The sequence below is a fragment of the Triturus cristatus genome, chromosome 2_1, assembly GCF_964204655.1.
Source record: "Triturus cristatus chromosome 2_1, aTriCri1.1, whole genome shotgun sequence".
NCBI classification, from domain to species: domain Eukaryota; kingdom Metazoa; phylum Chordata; class Amphibia; order Caudata; family Salamandridae; genus Triturus; species Triturus cristatus.
Window position 1 is genome coordinate 1,044,074,873 of NC_140581.1, and position 25,641 is coordinate 1,044,100,513.

General features: G+C 44.4%; 1 protein-coding gene across 1 annotated transcript in view; it reads left to right on the top strand.

Annotated features, from left to right (window-relative positions):
* Nucleotides 1-384: 384 nt before the first annotated feature.
* The window catches only part of LOC146866318 (ovochymase-2-like), a 537,690-nt gene continuing 512,433 nt past the window's right edge, over nucleotides 385-25,641 (top strand). The window contains exon 1 of the mRNA XM_085635459.1: nucleotides 385-700. Coding sequence (XP_085491585.1) covers nucleotides 571-700 — 130 coding nt within the window. The 5' untranslated portion in view covers nucleotides 385-570. The remainder of the gene's footprint in view (nucleotides 701-25,641) is intronic.

Consider the following 25,641-nt stretch of genomic DNA (forward strand, 5'->3'; position numbering starts at 1 on the left):
ATGTATCCCGTAACGGGAATTTCATGAAACATTTGTGAAATAAGTCAGATGTGTGTCATCACTCACGACTCTGTAACTATTGAGGGAGGGGCACAGGTCTGATCTTAAAATCCTCAGTCTAAGTTCCCCATTGTGACTTCTGGGCAGAGCCCCCATGCAAGTGTGTGCTGAGAGACAGCTCGCGCTCAGGCTCACTTTAGGCCACCCCCCATCCCAGTATATACTTCTTGATTCACTCCCAGATCTGGTCAATGATGACACATTTTCGTTAATGAATTTAACTTTTATCTAACTTTTTCCCTTGATGAACTTGGCTTTTATCAGCAATAGAGCTTTGGACTGATTAGGCTGCAATTAATATCAGTATTTGGAAAGAGAATATGTGTCTTGGTTTGAAGAGCAGGGCAAGGTTCATCTTAGAGCCTTCAATATAGGTGAGTCTGATAAGGTGGTGCTGATCCCGCAGAGCCTGCAGCAACGGCTGTCCTTCATTAGCCTCCTCTTACTCAGCATTCAGGGGCTACCACAGAGCAGCGGGGCCCAGACACTGCAGGCTGAGCTGGAGGAAGGATGAAACCCAAGGGGTTGACTGATTTGGAGAAGGTCCTCATTGCGCTCTTTACCCTCCTTACGGTGGCCTGCCTTGGCCTTGTGGTGGTGTATTTTGTTGAAGAACCCATCTTATCCCAAGACTCTAGCGGTAAGTGAAATACGTCCTGTGCGCAGACTTCGCTGTTGCACATCTCTTGTAGAGTAAGCAACATTCACTTGAATATATATCCAGTGCTTAATTTGTGTGGGGAAGTGGTGGTGAAATTCATGTGGGGGACTGGTGGTGGAGGGCAGCAGCACTAATTTTTGTGGAACTAGCACAGTCATCTAGAAAGAAAGTGTTAGGTGGTGAAAGAAAGTGGCACAAGGCAGAATCAGGACAAGGACAGGGCAGCCTTGGTATTCAGCCACCTGGGCATTCAGCAGCCCTGTGGGCAACCTCCCTTTGAAAATTATAGGGCACGTGCATGTTTTATAATCTTTTACAAAGGAAGCACTGTATGTCCAACAATCCCATTTAACCCAAAGAAAAGTTGAAGGTGCGTTTAGGGGTTTCTGTAGTGCATACCAATCCAGGAAGCAATGGAGCACTGAACAGTGAATCAAGGAGTGGTGAAGAGTGTGCCTTAACCATGTAAACGTAGCAGAATAAATAGGGGAAAGTGAAAGGCAAGGAGGCAGGAGGTCAGAAGAATTCATATGGATGGACTCCTTGAAGAGATAGATCTTTCTATTTTTCATGGCATGAGGAAGAAAAGATTTTCAATATGGGACTGCTGTTCTACTTCCAGGGGCATACAGAATGGAGGGTCTTCTTGATCTTCATGTTTGAGCACTTCTTGATTTCAAGCCTGGCAGTGTCTTGGCTCTTTTAAGTCAGCATACATATTTCAGAATATCTGTAACATCCTTCCTTTAATTTTGAGTTTATTATCTTGTGCCCAGGGAGCTGGTACTGATCTTTCTTAATTTCTGTGGGATGTTATAGTTAGGAAATAGAAGTTAAAAACATTTAGAAGTTCACTAAAAAACTAAAGGTTACAGGGACGTTATAGTTAGGTTCAGATTTTGCACACAAAAAACCATATATATTCAGTATTTATAGTTATAGTTATTTCAAGTACCTATAACTAGTGCCCTTAGGTAACTATAACTTGCCTGCCCACCATGCACAGTTTCCCATCAATAATTTCACAGCAAATGTTGCAGTGATATTATCAATGATGTCATAGAAGATGTCATGAGTGACGTAATATGTGGGGTAATTAGCAGTGCATGACGAGGGTGTGAGTTACAGTTACTTTAGGGCACAAGTCATAGTTACTTGAGATAACTATAACCATAACTGCTGAATTGCTATGATTTTCTGTGTTGAAAATCTGAACATAACTATAACGTCCCTGCACCCTTTGGCTTTTTCAGCAAATTTATAATGCAATTTCCTTCCTATAACATCCCTGTAATCTGGGTGTGTGAGTGATTGTGTGGGTGTGTAAGTGGGTGTCTGAGTGTGTGGTGGGTGTGTCAGTGCATGTATGACTGGCTGTGTGAGTCTGTGAGTGGGTGGGTGAGTGGCTGTGTTGGTCGGTGAGTGGGTGCATGAGTGGATCTCTGGGTCTCTCAGTGGGTGTGTGAGTGGCTGTATGGTGAGTGTGGGTGTGTGAGTGGTTTTGTGGGTCTCTGATCCACTGTGTGAGTGGCTGTAGGGGTATGTGAGTGGGTTTGTGAGTGCCTGTGTGGGTCTGTGAGTGGGTTTTTGAGTGGGTCTTTGGGCCTTTGAGTGGGTGTGTGAATGGATTTATGAGTTTGTGACTGTGTGGGTGTGTGAGTGGTTTTGTGGGTCTCTGAATGGCTGTGTGAGTGGCTGTACAGGTGTGTGAGTGGGTGTGTGAGTGGTTGCATGGGTGTGTAGGTGTGTGTGTGGGGCTGTGAGTGCCTGTGTTGGTCTGCGAGTGGGTGTGTGAGTGGTTCTCTGGGCCTTTGAGTGGGTGTGTGAATGGCTGTATGGGTGGGTGAATGAGTTGGTGTGTGGGTGTGTGAATGGCATTCTGGATCTCTGAGTAGGTGTGTAAGTGTCTGTATCAGTGTGAGTGAGTGTGTGAGTGGTTGTGTGGGTGTGTAAGAGGATGTGTGAGTGAGTTTGTGAATGTGTCTGTGAGTGGGTATATTCTTTTTTAATTGGGGTCTAGATCTGCAGATCTGCCTAATATTCACACAAGGGGTCACGCTGAGAGTCGCAGTGGATCCACGGATCCACACGCGCCTCCCCAAAAAAATATTTCCATCTATTTCTTGCCCATAAGTGGTCCCTCACAGACCCCTCCATCAGTCCCCTGGGGTCAGGATACCTCTACCCTGACCCCTTATATCCTATTGAGATTCCCCCCTTGGAACTGTGTAATGATTCACAAACTGGCAGCTGCAACTTTTCTTTCAGGTTGCAGCCAGCCAGTCACAGTACTGCTGTTGGCACGTGGATCCACAGATTCACTGCAGTGGATCCACGTCTCTAGATATACCTATATCTTTTTTCATTAACTACTCCAAAGCTACTAAACAGATTTACACCAAAAAACACTTTTCTGGACCAATCTGTAGCTTCCTGCCAAATTTGATGCAATTCCTTTCAGCGGTTCGGGCAGTAGACAATGCTTTTTGGGACCCCCTTTTTCTCTGCCACTGATGGACAAATCACCCTGAAACTTTCCAGACAGCAGCGGTAGTCTGTGGAAAATTTGTTTTGAAAAATTCATGAAGATTCATCAAATTATTAGCAAAACAAAACAGTTTTTCCTATAAAAAATAGGTCCCAACTATAACTACCTACTGGCGACTGCCAGGTCCATGGGCTTTAGAACGCTTGATTTGCACCAAAATATATATCACAAGGTCAGATTTGTTTTTTTTCAGGCACAGAGAGATTAAGGGCTCGATTCCGATGTCGGGCGGACCGCAACCGACCGACTGTCGGTTGCGGTCCACTCGACATCTGGCCCTGGGGTCTGCCCGCCGCATTACGATGCGGAGGGCTGAGGAATCAGGAAGAGGGTCCGTCTGCTACTGTTCTGATGTGCTCAAGGAGCCCATTGTAGCGTAGGACAGCCTCATAATCCCATAACCTCAGCTACGCCGTCAGGATTATGATGGCACTCTCCCAAGGTCTTTCCATGTCGGCTTTTACGACATTGAAAGGCTGTCAGAAAATGACTTTAGGGGTCCCTAGCAAGGCCCCCTTACCCCTTGGACCTCTGCTTTGGGGCCTGGGGGGCTCCTATCATGCCCTGTAAACATCTCTGCACTGTGTGGCAGGCACTGCATGGTGCCTGTCACACAGTGCAGGAATGTTTACAGACATCCATTTTATAACAGTAGCTCGTGCTGCGGGCCTTTTTTTGCCCGCCACACAAACTGCGGTTGCATCCAGATTCTGCGGTCGGAACCACCGAACTACGGTCAGGCAGTTCCAGTCCGCAGCGGTTACTTCGTAATCAGGCCCAAAGTGATTTGCCCAGAATCGGAAGATGTTGAGCCAACACCAGGACTCTAACCTAATACCCTAGTTCCAAAGTTGGCAACCTGCCATGAACCAACTCCTCTCCTGTATTTATGAAATGATATACCCCAGCAGGGGTATCCTTGAAAGGATCAAGGAAAGGTATTATCTGAGTATATTTTACAGTAAGCCAATAGGGTCTTTGCTTCCTCCACTGATAAAGAACAGAGAACATCTATTAACAAGGCATGTATAGAGAACCAAGAGTCAAATGTGTAGGACTTTATTCATCACTTGTTATTTTAAAACAAAATATGGCAATCTCAACATAACAAAAAAGATACAATTAATACAGGACAGTGAAATCTCCTGCACACGTGTATTAATTAATACAGAAGGCACGTATTTGAAAGCAATCACACTTGCTAATCAGTGTTAGTTTCAATTAATGCTGAAAGATCAAACCAATATTTATTATCAAACCATTTAAGAAATTGGGCTGTGTTTCATCTTATTGCAAGTTTAACAGTAACATTTAAGACTTGAAGGGGGAAAGCCCAGTGTTGCATTAGAAGATGTGCAGGATGTTTTAATATTGCACTTTTTACCAGAATAAATCTTTGATGACAGCGGAAGTGGAACCTGAACACATGTCCAGGGAGACTTTCCATAGGGATGCAAATATTATTTTGAAAACAATTATATATGCAAAGAAATCGGTTGTTAGACTTGGCATCTTTTGCCGTGTTTCCCCTGAGTTTTTGCTTTCTGACCTCCCGGTTTTGACTCTGTTTCTGTGCATTTTCCGCACTGCTGATCAGTGGGAAAGTGCAGGTGTTCCCATGGTAAATTATGGTACTGATTCATGTTTCCATGTTTGGATGTTTGGTTTACCTGTTAGCCCCTAGTAAAGTGCACTGCGTGTGCCAGGGCCGGTCAATCAAATGCTACTCGGGGACCTGCAGCACTGGTTGTGCCACCCCCGAGAGTAGCCCTAGAAAACGGTAACTCAGACCTGCCATTGCAGAGTCTGCGATCAGTTGGTAACTGCCATGTCAACCTGGCGAGTGCACACACTTGCTGGTCCCTACCCTTCCCTTTTCGTGCCTGTCAGTCACCCCTACGATAGGCCCAAGGTACCCCTGTGGGCAGGGTGAAGTGTACGTGAAAGGTGGGACATGCCTGGGTGTGTATGGCATGTCCTGGTAGTGAACGACAACCCAACTCGTCCTTCACTATTGTAAGGCTACCTGTTCCCCATAGGACAAAATGGGAAGTTCGTTTATAACACCTTATACATGTAACTCGCCCACGGAATCAAGTAGAGAAATAAAGTTTAGTATGCCTGAACTAAGAATCTAAAGATTAATCTTTTAGTAAAGATGTTTTTAACATTCTGTGTTTGAAAATACCACTTTTAGAAAGTAGGTATTTTCTTGCTCAGTCATCCCATGTGCCTCTGCTGGAATGTGGATTGCCTGTGTGTGTATTGGACGACAGATGGCTAGGAAGCCGGGGTGGCTCCCTATAGTCTAGGTAGGTCAGGAAAGGGCTGAATAGACCTGGGCTGCGATAGGGCATGAGGGCGGAGATTTCCTTGCACCTCAAAGGGCCTGGTCGGCCTCTGAAAATGCCGTCTCCACCTCCCGCCAGGAAATCACACCAGAGGAGGTGAAACTGGTTCTGGCTGGGCACAGACACCCTCTGCCTAGAGGATCAAATGATTTTTGGATACAAATACTGGGTCCCAGACCCCTGAACTTTAGAACTCATCTGGAACAGGAAGACTGCCAAGAAGAAGAGCCGGAGAAGCTGCGAAAAGGAACGACTGCTTTGCTGGGTGCTTTCCTGGGCTGACTTGCAGTGGCTGCTTCTGTCTTGGGCAGTGAAAGGCCTGGACTGGACTTTCGGAACCTAATTTGTGATTCTCACCAAGGGCTTGAGGTAGAGCTTGTCCCCTATTCACGAAGTCTCAGGAACCACAAGGACTTCAACCTCGTTTGTCCGCAGCACTGGGGACTGTGTGTTTTGTGCTGTAACAGAGGAAAACCCAACCGACGTCGCCTACGATGCCACTGCCAACTCTGTGTCCTAAAAATAAATAAATAAATAAATAAATAAAACTATGTGTCCTGAGGGCACCGCAGAGGGCACCGCCGCAACGCAGCACCGCAACCTTGGTCTCACCGACGACGCCTGTGGATGCCGCCACTGACCCCCTGCTTGCACCGCAACCTGTGGGCACCGCACTCCGCACCGCCTCGCTTCACGCCTAAGCTTTGGCACCGCAGAGAGCACTGCCACAATGCCGCAATGCGACCTTGGTCTCACCGACAACACCTGATGAAGCCGCCACCAAGCGGCTGCTTGCACCGCGACCTGGGGGCACCGCACGTCGCACCACTGCACTTCGCACTGCAGCACCAGACGACTGCCAACACCAGCGCTCCTGACTCTATCAGAGAGGAGCTTGACCTGCAATGCGAGTGACTTCAAGGGCTCAGTCGCCCTGCACTTCTCACAGGTACTGTTTGCGGGTCTTCCCGACATCGTAGCTGGCCTGCAACCCCGTGACCTGCCAGAACTGTTGGATTTGTTGTTCACGATGCTGTGATAGCCCCGGACGGAGCTATCGACACAGAGGAACTTTGTCTGAAACTTATTTTGATAACCGACGATTTTTAAATATAGTATTGGGGATTTTTTTCGTATTTGGTCTTGTCTTAACATTTATAAAAATATTGGCTATTTATCTAAACTGGTGTGGTGTCCTTTTGTAGTGCTTACACTGTATTACTGCTGGTTATGTGCAAATGCTTTACACACTGCCTCTAAGGTAAGCCTGACTGCTCATGCCAAGCTACCAAGGGGGTAAGCAGGTGTTATTTTAGGAGTGTAACTTCCTTATCCTGACTAGGAAGAAGGGTCCCTATTTGGACAAAGGCACCAATCCTTGCCAACTAGGACCCCCATTTCTATCATTGGTGTTTACAGATTTTTATGACACACAATTTCGTTTAAGAGCTTGTTTTTACCTTTTGGTGTAGCGGTACTTAGGCACCACTAGAGGAAAACCTCTGGAGTGGTATGTCTACAGGGTGGGAAGTAGGTTGATGCAATATGTGTCATCACTTTACAAAAGGAGGATTTTCGTTCCTCTATAGAGACGGTTATGCATCCGTTTTATGTGATCGTGGTTTCTGTTTCCTTTTTTGCAAATTCCAATATGCCATCTTGGAACTGGATAGTCTCCATCCATAAACACAAAAGATAAGGCAGCTGTTCCATACTCCATCAAGGACTGTGGCTTATGCAGGTGGCCCTTATGCTCCAAGCTGTTCATAATGATGTGGCTCTAGGGTACCAGGATCAAATCGTATTGATGGACTGCTCAGCCCTGTCCAGTATCACCCATCAGGGATTAGACCAACGCATTTTGGTGTGGTTGTCCGCATCACCACACTAAAATGCATTAGTCACACTTTATTAGTGCCTTGAAACCACCTGCATGCTGCGACGCACAAACTAGGAGAGTGCCCAATGACAGGAGCGGCATTAATAGCAGTTGGGCGAGTGCTGTGCACACTGTGCTTCAGACGAGATCCACACTGCGTACTGGCCCTATTGCCTGGTTAATATATTAATCTAACAAAATAAAAACTTACACTGTAAGCTGCTACTGAGCTCTCACAGCAGCGCTGAGTGGGCTGGGGGCACAACTGACTGCACTGATTCAAGCTGAGACCTCGCTGTGCCCTTAGAGGCATTTTATTCACACTCTTCCATTTACCTCTCTTCTCTTTTGTTTACTACCTTCATTTACCTTTCTGTAACCACACACAATAGTATAGTGAGTATTTAATTTGTTACATAACAGGTGCTGATGTCCAAGGTTTTTGTCAGAAGCCCTCAGCCAGGGCTGCAGATTGTTGTAGATGCTCAATACTAAGGCTGTCAAGTCTTGATTCCACTTCATGCCTCTTTCATCGACCACCCTACACTCTCTGCTCCTTTATTTCACTCTTGCAGGTTATTTGTGATCTCTGCTTCTTCCCTTTGCCGCTGTTTTTTCATCATACGGTTCCTCCTTTCCTCTCATTTTCTGCCTGTCTCTTTGTTGGTCCGGGTCCAAACCTGATGATTGAAAATAAGTGCCAGTCCCTACCAAATGAGTGCTGACGGGCCCCACCTGCAACCACCGGCTCGATTTAAGTTACTATCCATCTTCTCCCTCCTCCTCTCATATAACACCACTCCCCCTACTTTTGACCGTGCTTGCGTCTGCCATTTTTCTCGCTCCCCTTTATAGTCATATCACTGTCCATCTCTCTCATGTTTTGTGCTGAAAGTTTCCTGACCCTGATCACCAAACATCTTCCCATTCCTATTTTAATCCTCCTTTTTCTTCACTCTTTTACCTTTACACATCCTTTCTACGTTTTGCAGGACTTTCTGAACACATTCTTGGTTTCACACATTCATACACCTACTTCCCCACTCAGTCATCTAACATGCATTCATCCACTCACTCAACCATTCACCCTCCGACTCCTCTGTCCCTCCACCCATCAATGCACATGCACTCTGTCCATCTACCTACATATCTGCTCACTATTCATTGGCATGCTCACTTTGTTCATCCACCCAGCCATCCATTCATCCGCTCATCTAGCAATTCTCTTCCAAACCACCTCTTTTCATCAACCTAACCATATAAAATGAACCTGAAAAACTACTTGAGCCACCATCAACCTACTTATCTTCCATCCCTTCCACCAGTTAACCTCTTGTCCACGGTCCACATATTCACCCACTATTCACTTATTTATTAATTCACAATTCACCAACCTATCATTACACATTACACTACACACATCAATTTCCAGGCCAATCCAGAAGCCCATGCATCTATCCATCCACATTTTCAGTTCATCATCCATCTATCGATCTGCCCACTTACCACCCATTCACCATGTCACCCACCCACCTTCATTTAGCAACTTAATCAACCACACATTTACTCTCCCACCATCCGTCCATCCAGTCACCCTCTCACTCACCCCAGCTCATCAACTCTCTCTCATAATCCTTTCACTCATCCATCTTCCTAGCACTCACTCACTCCTTTACTCACACAAGTGTCATTTTGCACTTTTTGTGATACAGATCAACAAATGGTGTAAGTGAAGCATTGTATCTGTAAGTAAAGGTTGTAAGAATACTCATCTACTCAAAGGGGTAGGCGGTAAACTCCACTCCACCGGCAGAGTTCTCAGAGTTTTGCCCACTCCGCAAGTTCTGGAAGAACTCCTTGAACCACACAGTGATTGAGAACTAAGACGAGTGTGATTTCTCAACACGGGCAGTTGTGGCCGGTCAGTTCCATTCGCATTGAGAATGCTGCTGCTCAAGTAGAAAATGTACATGAACAGCAGAAAGAAGCAGGGCCCTCTGGCGCGTTACCTGGTGCAGTTTGCGCTGATTTTACAGGTCGGAAAAAGCTACCGGTACTAAAAATCTGTGCGAGCAGCGCGACGTGCCAAAATTCAGCTGCTCGCGAAACTCTGTGGAACCTGTCAGAGTTTTTACATAGCTCCATAGAATTACGTGTAGTAAAACTCCACGAGTTTTGCCCAGCCCTAGTAAATTCCAGGGCAAATTGCTCCTGTGTATGCCATACACTATTTAAAAAAGACAACAAAATAGACATTGCAATATAAAGCTGAATTTAATGTGTTGGCCCCAGACCTGCAAGCCTTCTAGTTCCCTTGAATAGCAGCAGGTTACTTCAGAACTGCACTTCAGATAAAGCAACTCAGCTGAAAACAAATCCATAAAGGTGGCATCCAGATTGGGATATGATGTTCCAGATTTAGTACTTGAAATGTTAGCAATTAATATTGCAGTTGAGGTGTTGACATTTAGACAGTATACACAAAACGCCCTTTTACAGTGGACACAGTCAATTGGTGCTTTACTAGTGCAGTGTACACTGTATAGCCATGGTACGCCCACACTTTTCAGCTTATGGTCAGTCATGAGCTGTCACTCTGTGCCCGGATATCCCTTTAGCTCCCCTCGTGGCCTTGGCATAATGTTTGGCCACTTCCTTATTTGATCCCAGTGAATAACAGAACGTAAAGATGCTCAAGGAGAAGGGAAACTTCTACTGCTTTTGCTCGCATTGTAACTTTGGGCGAAAGAAAATTGTTTATATGAAGGGTGTGTGTGTGTGTGTGAGCGCGCGGGTGCGTGGGCATGCGCAAAGAAAAGTCAAAATGATTGCCTTTTGTCAATGCTTGTTTTAACAGGCGTCTTATTTTTAGGACTTGTGCCCTGCAAGCAATTACACCGACTAATTACTTATGCAGCTGAAAAGGTATGGACTTGAAGTTTGGGTAATCGTTTCGCTTTGAAAGACGTGGCTAACTCAGTGGCATAATGAAAGTTGAGGGACCCCCCTGCAAGGTACACGGAGGAGCCCTCGCTTTGGATTTAATCCGGAGCTCTCAAGCCTGAGTACTGTCCTGAGGGGGCCCCCCTGCAGCTCGGGGCCCCACCGCACCACGGGGGCTGCGGGGCCTGTGTTACGCCCCTGGGTTAATTCAGTGCTTCTTATGGCAAAAAGATGAATCCAGGTTTTGTGATTGGTTCCTATCTATGAATATATCCTAAGGACACCTGGCTCAGAAAACAGCCACCGCCTCATTTGCTGTTTGATTCTGACGTACTGCATCAGATCAGTGCATGTTACGGGCTACGGTGTCTCCTGCTCAGCCCATTGTGTTACTTGCCGATGACAGATTTTTATTTTATGTAGATAGGTAAGTGGGTTGCTGCTTTTAACACAGAGATCATTTTGTTTGTTGCAGTTCATAAATTGGAATCCTTCTTATGTAGCACAGTGAGATATGAAGGGCATGTGACTTCTACACCTTGAACCCTTACTGTCTTATGTAACACATCCTGCACACTGATTTATACACCTATATGATGTGTTGTCATATAACACGTATGTGTGAAGTAAAACGCTCTTATCCCTGCATTGGGATGAGTAGAGCTGAATTGCAGCATACAAAAAAATATTAATTGCAAAAAAACTATCATGTCACCCGAACGAAACCCGGGAAAGAGTTAGCATCATACCTCCAACCTGCTGAACAGCTAATCCTAACCTCAGGCAACAGCATGTGTCCAAGACGGTTAGAATGGCTGGACGACTTTGATAACTTCAATGAAGGATTGGAGAAGAAGATAAAGAGAAATTACTGTGAACATGCACAACCTCCAAGGGAAAGAAGTCCACAAAATCCCCATGGAACTGACACCAGACAAAGCAGCAACCTATCAAAAAGTACAAGAAGCCATAGACACCATGTTCCTATCAAAATAAATCTAGATTATGAATGGTACACGTTCAATTTAGCATCATCATTAAACGGATGTGAATTCAACAAATTCACAGATGAAGAGGCCATCTGGCTATGAATTACAGAGGACTGACTGCCATTCACAATCACTTCGATGCCACCTGATGCAGCAGCGCTATACCCTAGAGGACATTGATGAACTGACTCGGATGAACGACCAAGCTGAAGCTCAAGCAAAAAAGATTAAAGCCGGAAAGAGGAAAAGAGAGAGCAAGCCTACTGGTTACAAAACTACACACACAAAAAGCCACACTTTCGTGACTAAAGGTCTAGGGACTGTTATCTGCGAAAAACATATGGCGCCACCCAGACGAGAAAAGAGAATGCTATTGCTGTGGGCTGTCATATTCCCATGAGGGCATATCCCTCGATATGGAACAGGAATGCCACAAATGTGGAAAAGTCAATCATTTTTTAAAAGATGTGCAAGGAAGTACATCAAGGAAAGCATATGAAGTGAAAGGAACACAGCCCAACACCATGCACGAGCAGTAGGAGATAAGAGCAGCCACTCGTCTCGGTCTGCCACAACATCATGGATTGTAGTAAAAGTACGAGTATGCAGTTCCTAAAAAGACGAGGGGAGGGGAGAGGGAGGTAAGGAGGCCAAGTGTCTAAAGTGGAAGAGATGGTGATTGTGGAGTAGCTCCAATTAGGAGCAAGGGCCCTCGCATACCCCAAGGGTGTCATGCTTCATCATCGGGCAGCTCCTCGTTTGGCCGGCACTGCAATGCCCAACGGGCCCCGTGAGGGGGCCCTTTCCTGAGGTCTTCTCTTTTTGCTGATGTGAGATGTTGGTGGGGCGTATGTGTCAAGAGTAGAAAATGGGAGGGGGTGAGTGTGGATTAAAAATAGCTGTCAGAGTCCCACAAAATAATTGTATTAGCTTGATTCCTATGCTATACTAAAAACAAAGGACTATAACGTTGTGGCTGGAGGGGAGGAATTATACCCTCGCGAGCTCTAGATTATGTGTGTAAAGTGCGGGGGGGTCAAAATGTTTCACGCCTTTTTATTGTCCAAAGGATCTTGGCATTTCATCAGGACCATGGGATCCTCTTCTACTCTAGTGAGGATGGTATGCATCAATGTCTGTCATGGATTGTCCCCTATGGTGAGGACTCGTAGGGTAGTCCTGCTTGATGTGAAAAAGATAGAAATTAAAATATGTGTACCTTCTGGAAACACCTAGAAGGTGGGGGCTATTGGCCCCAACAGTGACGTTTGGGAGTCTCATAAATTAGCGAGAATGGACTCATTTATGAAGTCCTCTGAAGCACGGGACCTACCCGTATCCGGCCATCACTGGAAGTAGGAGATAGGAGCAGCTGCTCGTCTCGGTCTTGCACAATATCATGGATTGCAATAAAATCAAAGATACAGACTAGTAGCTCAACTTCCTCATACTCCCAAGAAGGGAAGCATTCCTGCTCATAGTGCAAGAAAGAAATATCCACGCTTATAACTTACAACGGGTAGACACCCTGTGTGTTTTATGCTCTATGGTTCAGCATTCTTGAACAATATCTGTGTAGAAGAATACAACAAAATGAGCCCCAAACCCATGTCACATCACGCAAAAGTGCAAGTCCACACCTGTCCACACCTACGTACAAGTATAACGCTGTTAAAACTGAAAGACATGTAATGGACAGGTCCAGATTACCTTAATTCCTTCTCAGCCTGCCCACCATAGAACAACTGAATCTAATTGCATTCCTGTGGCAGAAGACATCCTGCCAGTCATCAGCTGACACCCAAAGGTTTCACAGGGCTGTGAAAAATGAAGAGCTAAACAAAAACGAATACAAAAAGTACAACTATACATAAACAAACAGGTTAAAGCAGTGGCTCAGCACCACAGAAGAATACCATTTCACCTTCACAAGGCAGTTGAAGAATTACTCCAAGAAATTCTCATGGCTGACTTAATGGAACGGACACAAGGGCTGACTCCTTGGGAGTCCCCGCACCCAAGAGTGTTAGGGAACAGCAGGTGGGCTTTTGGGTGGGCATAAGGTTACCAACCAAGCCCTTCAAAAGAAATGTCACCCTGGGCTGAATCTGACTGACATGATAACACTTCTCAATGGGGCACGTAATCCCTAAACTAGACCACACAAACTTTATCACCAGCTGTAGTTCCATGAAGAATTTATATACATCACAATGTGTACCACACAACTGGATCCGCTCTGCTACAAAAGACTCAGCTTTGGAGTGTCCTCAGTGGCTCAAATCTTTCAAGAAGCCTTACAAAGGATCATCAGCCCAGTCATTCATGCATTAAACTATAGCAACAACATCATGCTATGTGGAGTCTCCACAAAAGAGCATGATCAGACCTTAGTAGAGGTGCAAATTTTACATAATACAACTTACATTTTATGGGCATATATATTTTCGAGCCAAGGCATGCAACCAGATCCTGACAAAAACAAAGCCCTAAATGAAAGGCCTGCCCCCAAAAATGTCAGTGAGATCCATCCTTCCTAGGCTTGGCCAGTTACTGTGCCTTCTATATAAAAGGCTATGCCATTATCAGCAATGTTCTTCAAAGGCAATCAAAGCAAGGGAAAAGGTTTCAATGGAACTAGCCAAGAGAACAGGCCTTTCCTGAAATTAAAAAGAGAGTCACCAGCGCCACAAACATGGCACGTTCAATTCAACGTAGCACACCAAACTCACTGTGGATGCCAGCCCAGTAGCACTGAGAGCCATTCTAGCCTAAAACCACCAAGATGAAGATCGTCGCCAAATCGTATCATATGCCAGCTGCAGCCAATCGAACACCAAAAGATCATTCTCTCAAAACCCCACAAAAAAGCTTGGCAGTAGTGTTGGCATGCAAACATTATTACATATTCATATTCAGAAGATTTTCAACATATGGACAGACCATCAGGCCCTCACAATAATTTTTGGAAATCCCAGAACAAAAATGCTTCTACAAACTGAGCAAGGGGTAATCGACCTGCAAGAATATTCCTATACAATCCTGCACAAACCAGTAAAAGACTACAACCCCACAGATTACATGTCCACACACCTGATAACTGTCAAGCAGAGAATATTTTTGGCAGCAGAAGAAAACCTCAATATTTTAATAAACCACACTGCCACACCAGTCACCGACGAGACAGTGAAAACTGACTGCATGCTACAAAAGTGAAAAGAAGGATGCAACAGTCCATTGGAGATGTATTTAAGTGAATTAATTCAAAGATGGAGTAAATCACAAAGATCTCTCTGATTTCGACAGATTCATAGATACCGAGTGACCCCACAAAGGGTCGTACAGAGTAGCACCCGAATAATAATCCTTACTCCGCTGTCGAGCATGCTCTCCAGGTCTAGACCAGAAGGTCAATGCCAGCAAGTCAGAGAAAGACACAAGCCACCACCGTTACAAATGTTGCCACTACCAGGCATGTGGCAAAGCATTGGCATTGACTTCTTTAGTCCATTTCAATCTGGCAAAGATGTAATCATAGTAATGGGAGTATATTCAATATTCCTCATAGCCAAGCAAATCTCATTCACAAGTGCAAAAAAACTGGATAAATATTTGCAGAATGCTGCATTCCTGAGATTGTCAAGACTGACGATGGACCCCCGTCCAACAGACATAAGTTGGCCAAATCAGCCACACACCTAGACTTCAAGCACCAGAAAATAACCCCACTGTGGCCTCAAGCCAATTGAATGGTCAGAGATTCATGTGAACATTGAAAAAGACGATACAGCAAGAAGTACGTGAACAGCTGCCACTCCAGCGGGCACTCAACACAGAGGTAAGAGCATATCTGAACATGCCACACAGCCCAACCAACCAGTGCTCTGAAACCCTCATGTACAGGCATGACTCAATATCAGAATACCCAGTTGGAATGGAATCACAGGATAAATCAAGACCGAACACACACGTCGGAAGCCCATCTGCATGCCCAGGACCAGAGGACGAAAGAGTAAAAAAGCATGCAGACGCAGAAAGACATGACCAGGTCATTGACATCCCAAAAAGATGATTATGTACTGGTGAGGCAGTGCTAGGCCAGAAATGTAGGCACCAAGTATGATCAAATGCCCCTGTGTGTATTCGAAAGGAAATAGACCTGTGTAAGAGCCAAAACAGGCGGTAAACAAATAACATGGAGCATCTCAAACCTCAGACTTTACCATCAACCGTGTTACAAAAGAGAGGCCAGCATGGAACCATCAGAAGAATTTAACAGCGAAGATGAACATGAACCAAACTCGCAACCACCAGTGAGAGCCAGTCAACCCCAACGCATCTCGAAGCGAAGAAGTCAACTCGACCTCTAGTTAGGTGATGACTAGCCTTCTTGTCTAATGATGATGCAATGTGAAGAGTTTAGGTCCTTCCTCTCTTAGAAATCAAGGGTTTGACTATTAAAACATTTAATCACTTTACAAGGCACTAAAGAAAAGTGCATAAAACGCAAGCAAATATGGTAGAAATCAACTGTCTCCATGCCCTGTAGGGTGTAGTCCAGTAACGTTGGTGAGTGAGTGGCAAGTGTGGTTTTAAGATGCCCAGAGAAGGATCAGAGAACCCATTCCCAGGTTTACATAGACGTCATGTAATGCAGGGCAGCAAGTAAAGTTGCTGCATTGCATGAATGTGAAAGAGCATAACAGCTCTGTACCAAATAAAATGTGGCATTGTTCTGCTCTGACATTGCGCTGTACACATTTGCCAGCCATGCTCCAACGCAGACATCCTTGCACCATTGTGTAAGGGTGTCTGTGTTGTGGGAAGCATAGGTTTTCTACTGGAAAGGGTCACTTCCTGTACAAAAACTATGCTTTAAGGCATTCCCCACTATGTATGTCTGCTGCGCAATGAAGCACACATGCAAAGTCGGAAAAATGAACACATTTCTCCTCGTTAATCCTGCCTCGAGGAGCCACACAATTTTGGTGCAAATCCCTGTCTACAATTCTTTGTAGGCAGGGCTTTGCCTCAAAACCCATAGTGGTTGCATGGCAACGCCCATGCACCAACCGTGGGATGCCCCCTTGATGCAAAGTAACGCACAGCAACACGTTACGCAACTTTGCATTACTTTGGGTTACAATCCAAAAGTGGCGTAGCTAAGCCTTATGCCGCCAATGGTTGCACCTGCGTTTGTTGCCCGCGGTAGGTGAATGGAAGAGCGGGGGTGCTGCTGGCAATTCCTGCGGCCGTTGCCCCGCGACCCCCGTTGTTAATCCCACCACAACACTTTGCGTTTGGTTCACCCTTTGTAAATATATGCCACAGTCCTTCATTACATTGGCCCGGGTCAAGGGTCAAAGGGTAGCTTCACACAGACTCATTGTGCCACCAGGAAGAGCGCCACTTTGGCTGGGAACTCTGCTGTGCTCATTTAATTGTGGATTTTGTTACACAGTGTGTTCCATCTGCAGCACTGAGCCTCTCATTCTACTTAAGGCTTTATCGCTGAAGAATTATGCGCGCAACATACAGTTGCCACGTGTAATATCTTAAACCTCTAACTCCCCCCACGTTTGAACTGCTTAGAAAACCAGCAGATCTGCAGCGTAGCTCTTGATGTGGATTAGCACTTTATTGGTTCCCATAATCCTTAGAGGGCAAGGTAATCTGACGGCAGATGGAATATCCCATGGATCTGTGCACAGGGGTGCAGAGGACACTGCAGAAGAGGTCTGGTCTGCACATACATAGAGCGATCAGCAATCGTGCATAGTCGTGGGCAGGGCTTTAAACTAGGGGGGTCCCTCAAAGGGGTGTGGCCAATGTAATTAAAGGCGTGGCTTAAAAAATGGTAAGCTAAAAATCTGTGCCACCCAACTAGTATTTTGCTGCTTCATTCATTGCATAAAGATATATAATACAACAAGTAATATTACACCTACAACAGGTCAGGGCTATTGGCTTAGCCAATGGTTGTTAGATGTGTAAGATAAATAAGCAACAACTATGGCTTCGCTGTATAGAATTTTGAAAATGGTCCAGTAATGAAATGATGAGACTGAAAGAACTATATCAAGTCTCCTCAAAGGCAGTGAAGGGTGGCACTACTGCACAGTTAAGATTTCTTTTTTCACCCTGAGGGTGAGGGCAAAAATGGAGAGCCCGATAGAGACCCGTCTCGGGACCTGCTTTTCAGAACTGCCGGTGCTGAGCACTGGCAGGACCCGGCCCACTTAAAGATTGGTCAAAGCATGTCAGACTGTGCAGGAAGTTCTCTTGTCTTTCACCCCCAAATTATCAACCAATGGAATGCAGTTTTGTAATAGTTTCTCTTTTTAATAACTGAATTAATGTTAACTCTTTGCTCTACGCCTAAGAAATTGTAACTTAGGAAAACTGGTCAGCATGGAAGCTGTTATCAGAGTGATATTGACAGCGCAAACATGAAGCTAAAAATACTTGTTGTCACTGATGATATTATTACACCAATAAAAGCCCTGCAAACTAGGCCATAATTGCAGCTATAGAACGATATACCCTTAATGATGTCTTCTGAGCTTGGAACTAACAAGAGAACATAATAACTCTTTTTTTGCATGTGAAATCAGCGTTTATAGGCAGTTAACAAAGGCACCGGGATATTAAGTGACTTGCCCAGAATCTCAGGATGTTGAGCCGACGCCGAGACTCGAACCCGGATCCCCAGCATTCATAATTAGTAAATCCTTTGGAGATATAATAAGACTAAGGGACCCATTAAGTTTCGGCATTGTGATAGGTTGAGCATGTGAGATATGCACTTGGTATGCTTCAGGTAGCGAGTTTAACTCTTTCATCGCAAATCCGATGTTTTTTTTTTTTTTGCACTATTAGAAAGTAATCCAGACTTCGGAGTAATCATTGGAGCCAGGCAGTCCAATCTCTGTTGCAAGGTTTAGCAAGTCTCATGTGCAGGGCCACTGGATTTATGCGGCAGGTGAGGGCCAAATTATGCGGCATAATGCAGCACAATTTGAAATAGTATTACTTCATCATTTCAACACTGTCTGGGCATTGGTTGCGCTTCATTCGTACCGGTTTAATACTTAAATATAGCAATACGCAACAGAAAGGAGACCAGTCCACCATTGCACGTACCACTGCATTTTTGTAACTTTTGAAACGTTTGAGATAGAAAGTTGTTTTATTTGTTGCTAAAATATGCAGATAATGAGGCCGATGGTGGATTATGTGGCAAATGTGATAAATCTAGAATTATGCAAAACGAGCCATACAATCACATATTTCCAATGGCTCGCCATAAGTATCACACAGTAGTTTTTTTTATTTCCGTTTTCCAGTTTTATATAGCATGAACCTGTCCCAAGGTCATTAGAACACTTTACGTGAAAATCAGATGTTTTACATCAGATCACTTATGTTGTTGTTGTTTTTTTAGGCAGAGGGAGATTAGGTGATTTGCCCAAAATTAATGGAGGTTAAGACAAGGCCGGAACTCAAGTCTGGTTCCCCAGATTTAGGATGGCAGCTCTGGACGTTATTTCACATCTCCTCTCCTTACATGGATTTATTTATTACATTAAACCATGTTATTGCATGGAGCCATTCATGTAATGCAAAGACATGAAACTCGGTCTATGAAAAAGATTGAAAAGAGCAAGCGAATGAAAATGCATTAAATCATAAGACACGCTTTAATTCCAAATAAAAGACACCAAATACCCAGTGAGCACTCAAAGCACCAAAACACACCTGTAAACTGTCTACATCATAAATAGGAGATGCGTTTTTTTTCATTATTTTCCATGCATCAGTTCATGTGCAAAGATGTCAATATCCCATGTCCTGTGTGTCATCTTCTGCCACTTCTGATTTTCCAGCTAAAGAACTTTGCAATCTAGGGTTTTATAGTTCTCGTTTTCTGTTATAAGGCTAGGCCTAAAAAAATCCAAGTATTCAAACTGCTGCTGACAAAAAAAATCAAGGACCGTCTGAAGTCATTCCACATGACCTGGGGAAGTCAACATGATCCTCCAGTTGTAAATCACCATGTATTCCTCTTGTGATATTCTGCTGCACATCACCCAGTGCCCCACTAAGGCGCACACCTCTATGGTTCTTACCTGTACATTAGACAGTACTTCCATTATGCCCAACACCCATAGTTAGCCTCCCAGAGTTCCTCTCAGACACCTCAACCAGTGCTCCACTGAGGCATATCACCCAATGTTCCCCCGATGTGCATCTGCACTGCACCTCTGCTGTGACTATGCGTTCTCCTGCTGCACTGCATCCTACACTGAACTCTGAACATTGTCCTGTGCTGCCCTGAAGCACATTACCTTGTGCAATCTGCTGCACGTCATGTTGTGCTCCACTTATGCACGTCACCGTGCAGTACCTTCTGCACTGGGTTAGGCTTGTCTGTTGTTCTGTGTGTGCGGATGCCTGAACGTTTGGTGGTTTGTGTTCATGGAGGGCTGTGTTCGTGGAGGGCAGTACACCTTTCAGACTTAAAAAGTGTGTATGTAGGTGTTTGTTCGTGCAAATATGGCATAATGTTGCGGTGTCTGTGTGGGCATACATTATGAAAAAATCCAAAGTGTTTATTTTTGCCATCGTTCGTTTTCATTTTGTTTTTGGCCCAGTTCAATGTATTTTTGGTTTAGTTTTTTTTTTGTTGTTTTTTTTTTTTTTTGCAGTTTGTCTAATATAATTATTATGAAACGTCACAACAAAGCAGCAGGCCTGACTTATTCATTGTGAAAACCATATGTTAAATCCAAGAGGCCTCTGAGGGTGGGTTGTTATTACACTGTGTTTGAGGCAGTGTCAGGTATTTTGTTGATTGGAATCTCACATATTACGGTAGCAGTCAGGGTTTCGGTGTTGATTACCACCTCTGATAAATCTCTGGGGTAGAATATTTATAAAGTTCTTAAGAACTGTACTGTTGTAAGATCTGTTGCAACATGACTTCTACATTTAAGACACGTGAGTCTGTATAATTTTTTTGGCAAATGTATTTTGACATTTTTTTATTTTTTTGTGTAATGTGCCAAAGCAGAATTATTGACTGTATTTTAAAATGTAAGATTTATATTAGTCAATGATTCCTGTTTGGAACTGTGAACGTACACTCCAGGAATCAAATGTTTGGTTCTTGCAAGGACAGGTCTGCCATGTTGTGTGTGTGGATGGTAAAGATTTGAACAAGTATGAGAAGTGTTTAAAAAACGTTATGATTAGGCGACTGGTAGATTATAACAGTGTGGCCCTGGCCTACTTGAATGACCAAACTGGCTCTGAAAAGGAGGAAGTGACGTTATCCCGAAGATGGCACATGCAATTAGCAGTTATGAGAAAAGTTGAAACATGTACACAATTTCTTTGCCAATCCTAGCCTACAAAAACACTTTTGACCCGTCTTCCTAGCAACAAGCTATTTTCCAATTATAAATTTAAATATAATTCACACCTGCTTCTGAACCCAGAACAAGTAATTACAAAGGCAAAAGTTCTGGCTTGCATTTTTAATTCTGACTAAGACATTGAAAAAAAGCCTGAACTCGGTAATTGCAAAAAAATATATATATACATATTGCCTCCTGCATACAATGCATCAATAAGATAAATAATTTAATATATGGCGATGTGCGCTCTTATTTAAGGTTGGGCGGGCAGGGCGGAATGGAGATACCCGTCTGCTTTCGTGGAGATCCCTTTACCTTCAGAGAAGCCACTGCGACAGTAGCTCCTCTGAAGGCACTATAGCTTTGTTTAGCAACAGCCTTATAGCATGTGGCCACTCAGCAAAGCCTTTTTGAAAAACAAACTCTCACAGTGAGAGTTTGTTTTGAAAAATAAATGGACCTGCCTTTTTGAGTCAGTTTTATTTTTTCGTGTTCGGTATATATGGTTTTTACATCGAAAAAGTCAGGCATACTGCTTTGTTATAACATTTCATAATAATCATATTAGACATATTGCAACAGACGTAGATTTACTCAATGAACCAATAAAGTATGGATCCTTTTTCATTGGCTTGTCATCATAACCGAGTCAGATCTACTCTATTAAGAGTAAGTTTTCCCTAAGGCAACCATCAGGCATACATCATAAAGGTTTTTGTAGGTGTATCCGGGCAAGAGTATAAGTTTTAAGTTAATTAGGATGAAATATCCAATTGATGCAAGTAGATCAGATGATGATGGTAAGATATTCGTGCTTTTATTCGTCTGCTAGAAAGGAAAAGGGATGGCACATCCAACACGTGTTTCGCCCCCTAACTGGCCATCAGGCCTAGGGCTTCTTCAGGGCGGGTAGTCACGTAATGGGGTATCTTTGTAAAAGGAAAGGGTTTGTGAACCTGAAGATTCTCCGGTCTCGGCTAATGCCAGGTTCAGTGGGTTTCTGCGGCTTTGGTAGCCGCAGAAACCCACTGAACCTTGCATTAGCCGAGACCGGACGTGACTACCCGCCCTGAGGAAGCCCTAGGCCTGATGGCCAGTTAGGGGGCGAAACACGTGTTGGCTGTGCCATCCCTTTTCTTTTCTAGCAGACGAATAAAAGCACGAATATCTTACCATCATCATCTGATCTACTTGCATCAATTGGATATTTCATTCCTAATTAACTTAAAACTTATACTCTTGCCCGGATACACCTACAAAATCCTACTTCAAATTAGGGGGATAGGGGCCTCTCCCCCTGTTTCTGGGCCAGAACCAGTACAAGAAGGATACATGCTTATTACATGACTAGTAAGGGATGAGGATCTTTTTCCCCTCACCTACATGCAACATACATCATAAAGGTACAACTACATGCAAATTTACAGTTGGCAAAAAAATATACAACCCATCCTAAGAGGACTTAACAAGGAATCTCACATTGCAAAACTACCCCAGGGGATTCCTAAAGAGGGTGAAAAACACCAAAGTCCTTGCATTCTGGGTGGTGAGGTGTGGCGCAGCGGCCTGGGTGACTGACTCTAGAGCAGGGGTACTCACAGACTTTCTCTCGGGGGCCAAATTTACAGTGTGGTTTCTGGCAGAGGGCAGCACCGGTGGGGGCGGGGCCAGTGGGGGAGGGGGCGGGGCTAGACCACAAAAAAAACTATGAGGTTGAACACAGGCCCCTGCAGCGGACGCCTTTGTCCACTGAGCCACCAGACCAGGCATTCACACCTATCTATCTATCTATCTATCTATCTATCTATCTATCTATCTATCTATCTATCTATCTATCTATCTATCTATCTATCTATCAATCTATCTATCTATCTATCGCTCTGTCTCCCTCCCTCTCTCTGTCTCCCTCCCTCCCTCCCTCTGTCTCCCTCCCTCTCTCTCTCTCTCTCTCCTTCTCTCTATCACTCTCCCTCTCTCTCTCTCCGTCTCCCTCCCTCTCTATCTCTCTCTCTCCCTCTGTCTCCATCACTCTGTTTGTCTCCCTTTCTCTCTGTCTCCCTCCCTCTCTGTCTCACTCACTCTGTCTCACTCTCTCTGTGTCTCCCTCTCTCTCTGTCTCCCTACCTCCCTCTCCCTCTCTGTCTCCCTCTCACTCCGTCTCCCTCCCTCTGTCTGTCTCGGTCTGTCTCCCTCCCTCTGTCTCCCTCTCTCTCTCCCCCTCCCTCCCTCCCCCTCTCTCTCTACCTCCCTCTCGCCCTCCCTCCCTCTATCTCTCTCTCTCAATCACTGTTTGTCTCCCTTTCTCTCTGTCTCCTCCGAAAAACACAATAATAAGAAACATGGTGGCACCTATTCTCTAAATTTCTCAGGTATGGTTTGGCCTTCCTCCAAATGTCCTGCTGGTTGCCCTGTTGTCGCTTCTTTGTTAAGTTGTCTTCTCTCTCTTTTTTATCTCTGGGTCATTTTATCAGTGTTTTCTTTTTCTGACTTATTTTCTTTTCACCATGTCAGTCTTATTTCTCTTTCATTCATTGTCATTCTTCTCATTTTTGTCTCACTTTAGTTCTTCTTTTCACGCTCTACTACTCCTTTGCCCTCTCCTGTGTCCTTTCTCTCTTCTCCTTTTAGTCCTGTACCTGTGCTTTTGTTCTCTCTCCCTTTCTCCAATTTTTTCTTTCTTCCCCAGTTTTACCACGTCTTCCCCTGTTTTCTCTAGTCTTCTGTGTCTCATTGCACGGCTGCTCCTCTTACGTTTATGACATATGGTATCAGGGTTATGGCCTTTTCAGAGCACAAAGGCACGCTGTTCCCGTTCTTTTGACCACGTACCTCGATTCAGTCCTAAAAGGCGTCCTTGCGATATTCCCTTACATCTGCCTCTCTACAAACAATTTCTCTCCTGAACTGCACACGATGAGTGGGGAGGCGGGGCGGGGCACAGAGTGGACAGAGCGCACACAGCCGCCGCACCCAAGTACTTCACGGGTCTTTTAAAGACCATTCACTTGGTAATGAGGCTTTGTTGTATTTCACCTCTTCGTAGTGCCCCTGCATCTCCACTCAATCAGAGTGGAGATGCAGGGGCGCTGAGAAGCGGTGAAATACAACAAAGCCTCATTAACAAGTGAATGTTATTTCAAAGAATCGCCCGGCCCCCATAGCTCGCAACCAGCGCCGGCGATATAAAAAACACAAAGGCATATGATGTCGGCAAGGTCCGCGGGCTGCCAAGGAAGGCTTGCCGGGCCGCTGGCGGCCCGCGGGCCGTACTATGAGTACCCCTGCTCTAGAGCATGGGGCTCACGGTTTGATCCCCGGCGCTGGTGGCAGCTCATCTCAGCATCTTGTTACTCTGGGCAATAGCTCGCTTAATCTCCTGACGGCCCCAAGCACCTTGAGCCCCTTAGGGGTGATTAGTTTGCGCTTTACAAATACTGGGTTGTTATTATTTATGATATGGAAAATCTGTGAGCTTTCAAATAGTAAAATACCTGTGTCGAAGAAACAATTTACAAACCCTCCTAAGAGGGTCAAACAAAGATTATCACAGTGCACATCGTATAGCCCCTGGGTTTGTTACGGGGGTAACCAACACCAAAACCTTTGGGTAATACAGAAATCTGTGAGATTCTGTGCAACAGAATACCTATTTTAAGACCTAAGCAGGGGCCAAAAACAACCCATGCTTAAAGCTGGCTTTGACATATGCTTTTCACTATAAATAAGTCAGGCCTACCTCCTTTGTCATAACTGACAGTATTGAGCCTAAGCCTTCTGAAAAGGTAGAAAGTGCATTACAAGTGCTGCTTTTCAGCTGAGGCACACCGTCTGCCCAATCAAAAGCTTGCATAGAAATATCAACATGTGGGCGGAGCTGAAGCCCTTCTCACAGTACTGCTTCTTAAAGCCATTTGTTTGTAATAACCATATAATGTACATTTGTACATCAGTCTGCATTTCCCCAATTCAGAGTTAGACATCTCATATGATGCCACATTTGGAAAATAGTGGAGGTCACCCAGTATTATGCCTTGTAAGCCATGACTGGGGCACCTTTCTATGCGTACTTATGAATATGTTTGGAATTATCAAAAGTCCTTCAATTACTCCCGTGTATAGTTCTGGTGTTAAGATGCAACTGTCCTTTTGTAAATCAGGGCCCTTTATTATTTATTCACATGGAAAATGTCTCTTTCCCAGATTGTGGAGTAAGGATTTTTGGCTGACCAGAATATCATCACCAAAATATCCAGGAACACAATATTGAGGTTATAAGTTTATATTGGTAAGGAGAGATTCACTGTTCTTAATCACACATTTACTATTTAATCCACCCCAGTATACATTGATGATATATACATATCCTATACTTACCTCAAAACGCTTACCTTGTCTATATTTTGATCCTGGTTATTTTGGCTATGATATTCTTCTAACTTGTTATTCCCTTCATCTTCACCATAGTAAATACTTGTCTCATGGAGAAGCACACTTCCCTACACTAACCAACTTTATCAGTGTTTCCCAGGTAAATTGATACTTGTATAGCGCACTACTCACCCACAGGTGGAATGGATCATGGACAAATTTGTGAATATTGACGAACTAGACGCCCTGCCCCTGGAGATGGGTTCAGACAAAAATGAATTTGTGAGCAAATCCTTTTTACTAGTCTAAATCAACATTTATGAAACCAAGGTTTGTACATTGAAGTACAACATGCATGTGCTAATAGCTTTGTGTATCAGGCCATGTGCTTGTTGCAAGATGTATGAATGAACAACACCAGCT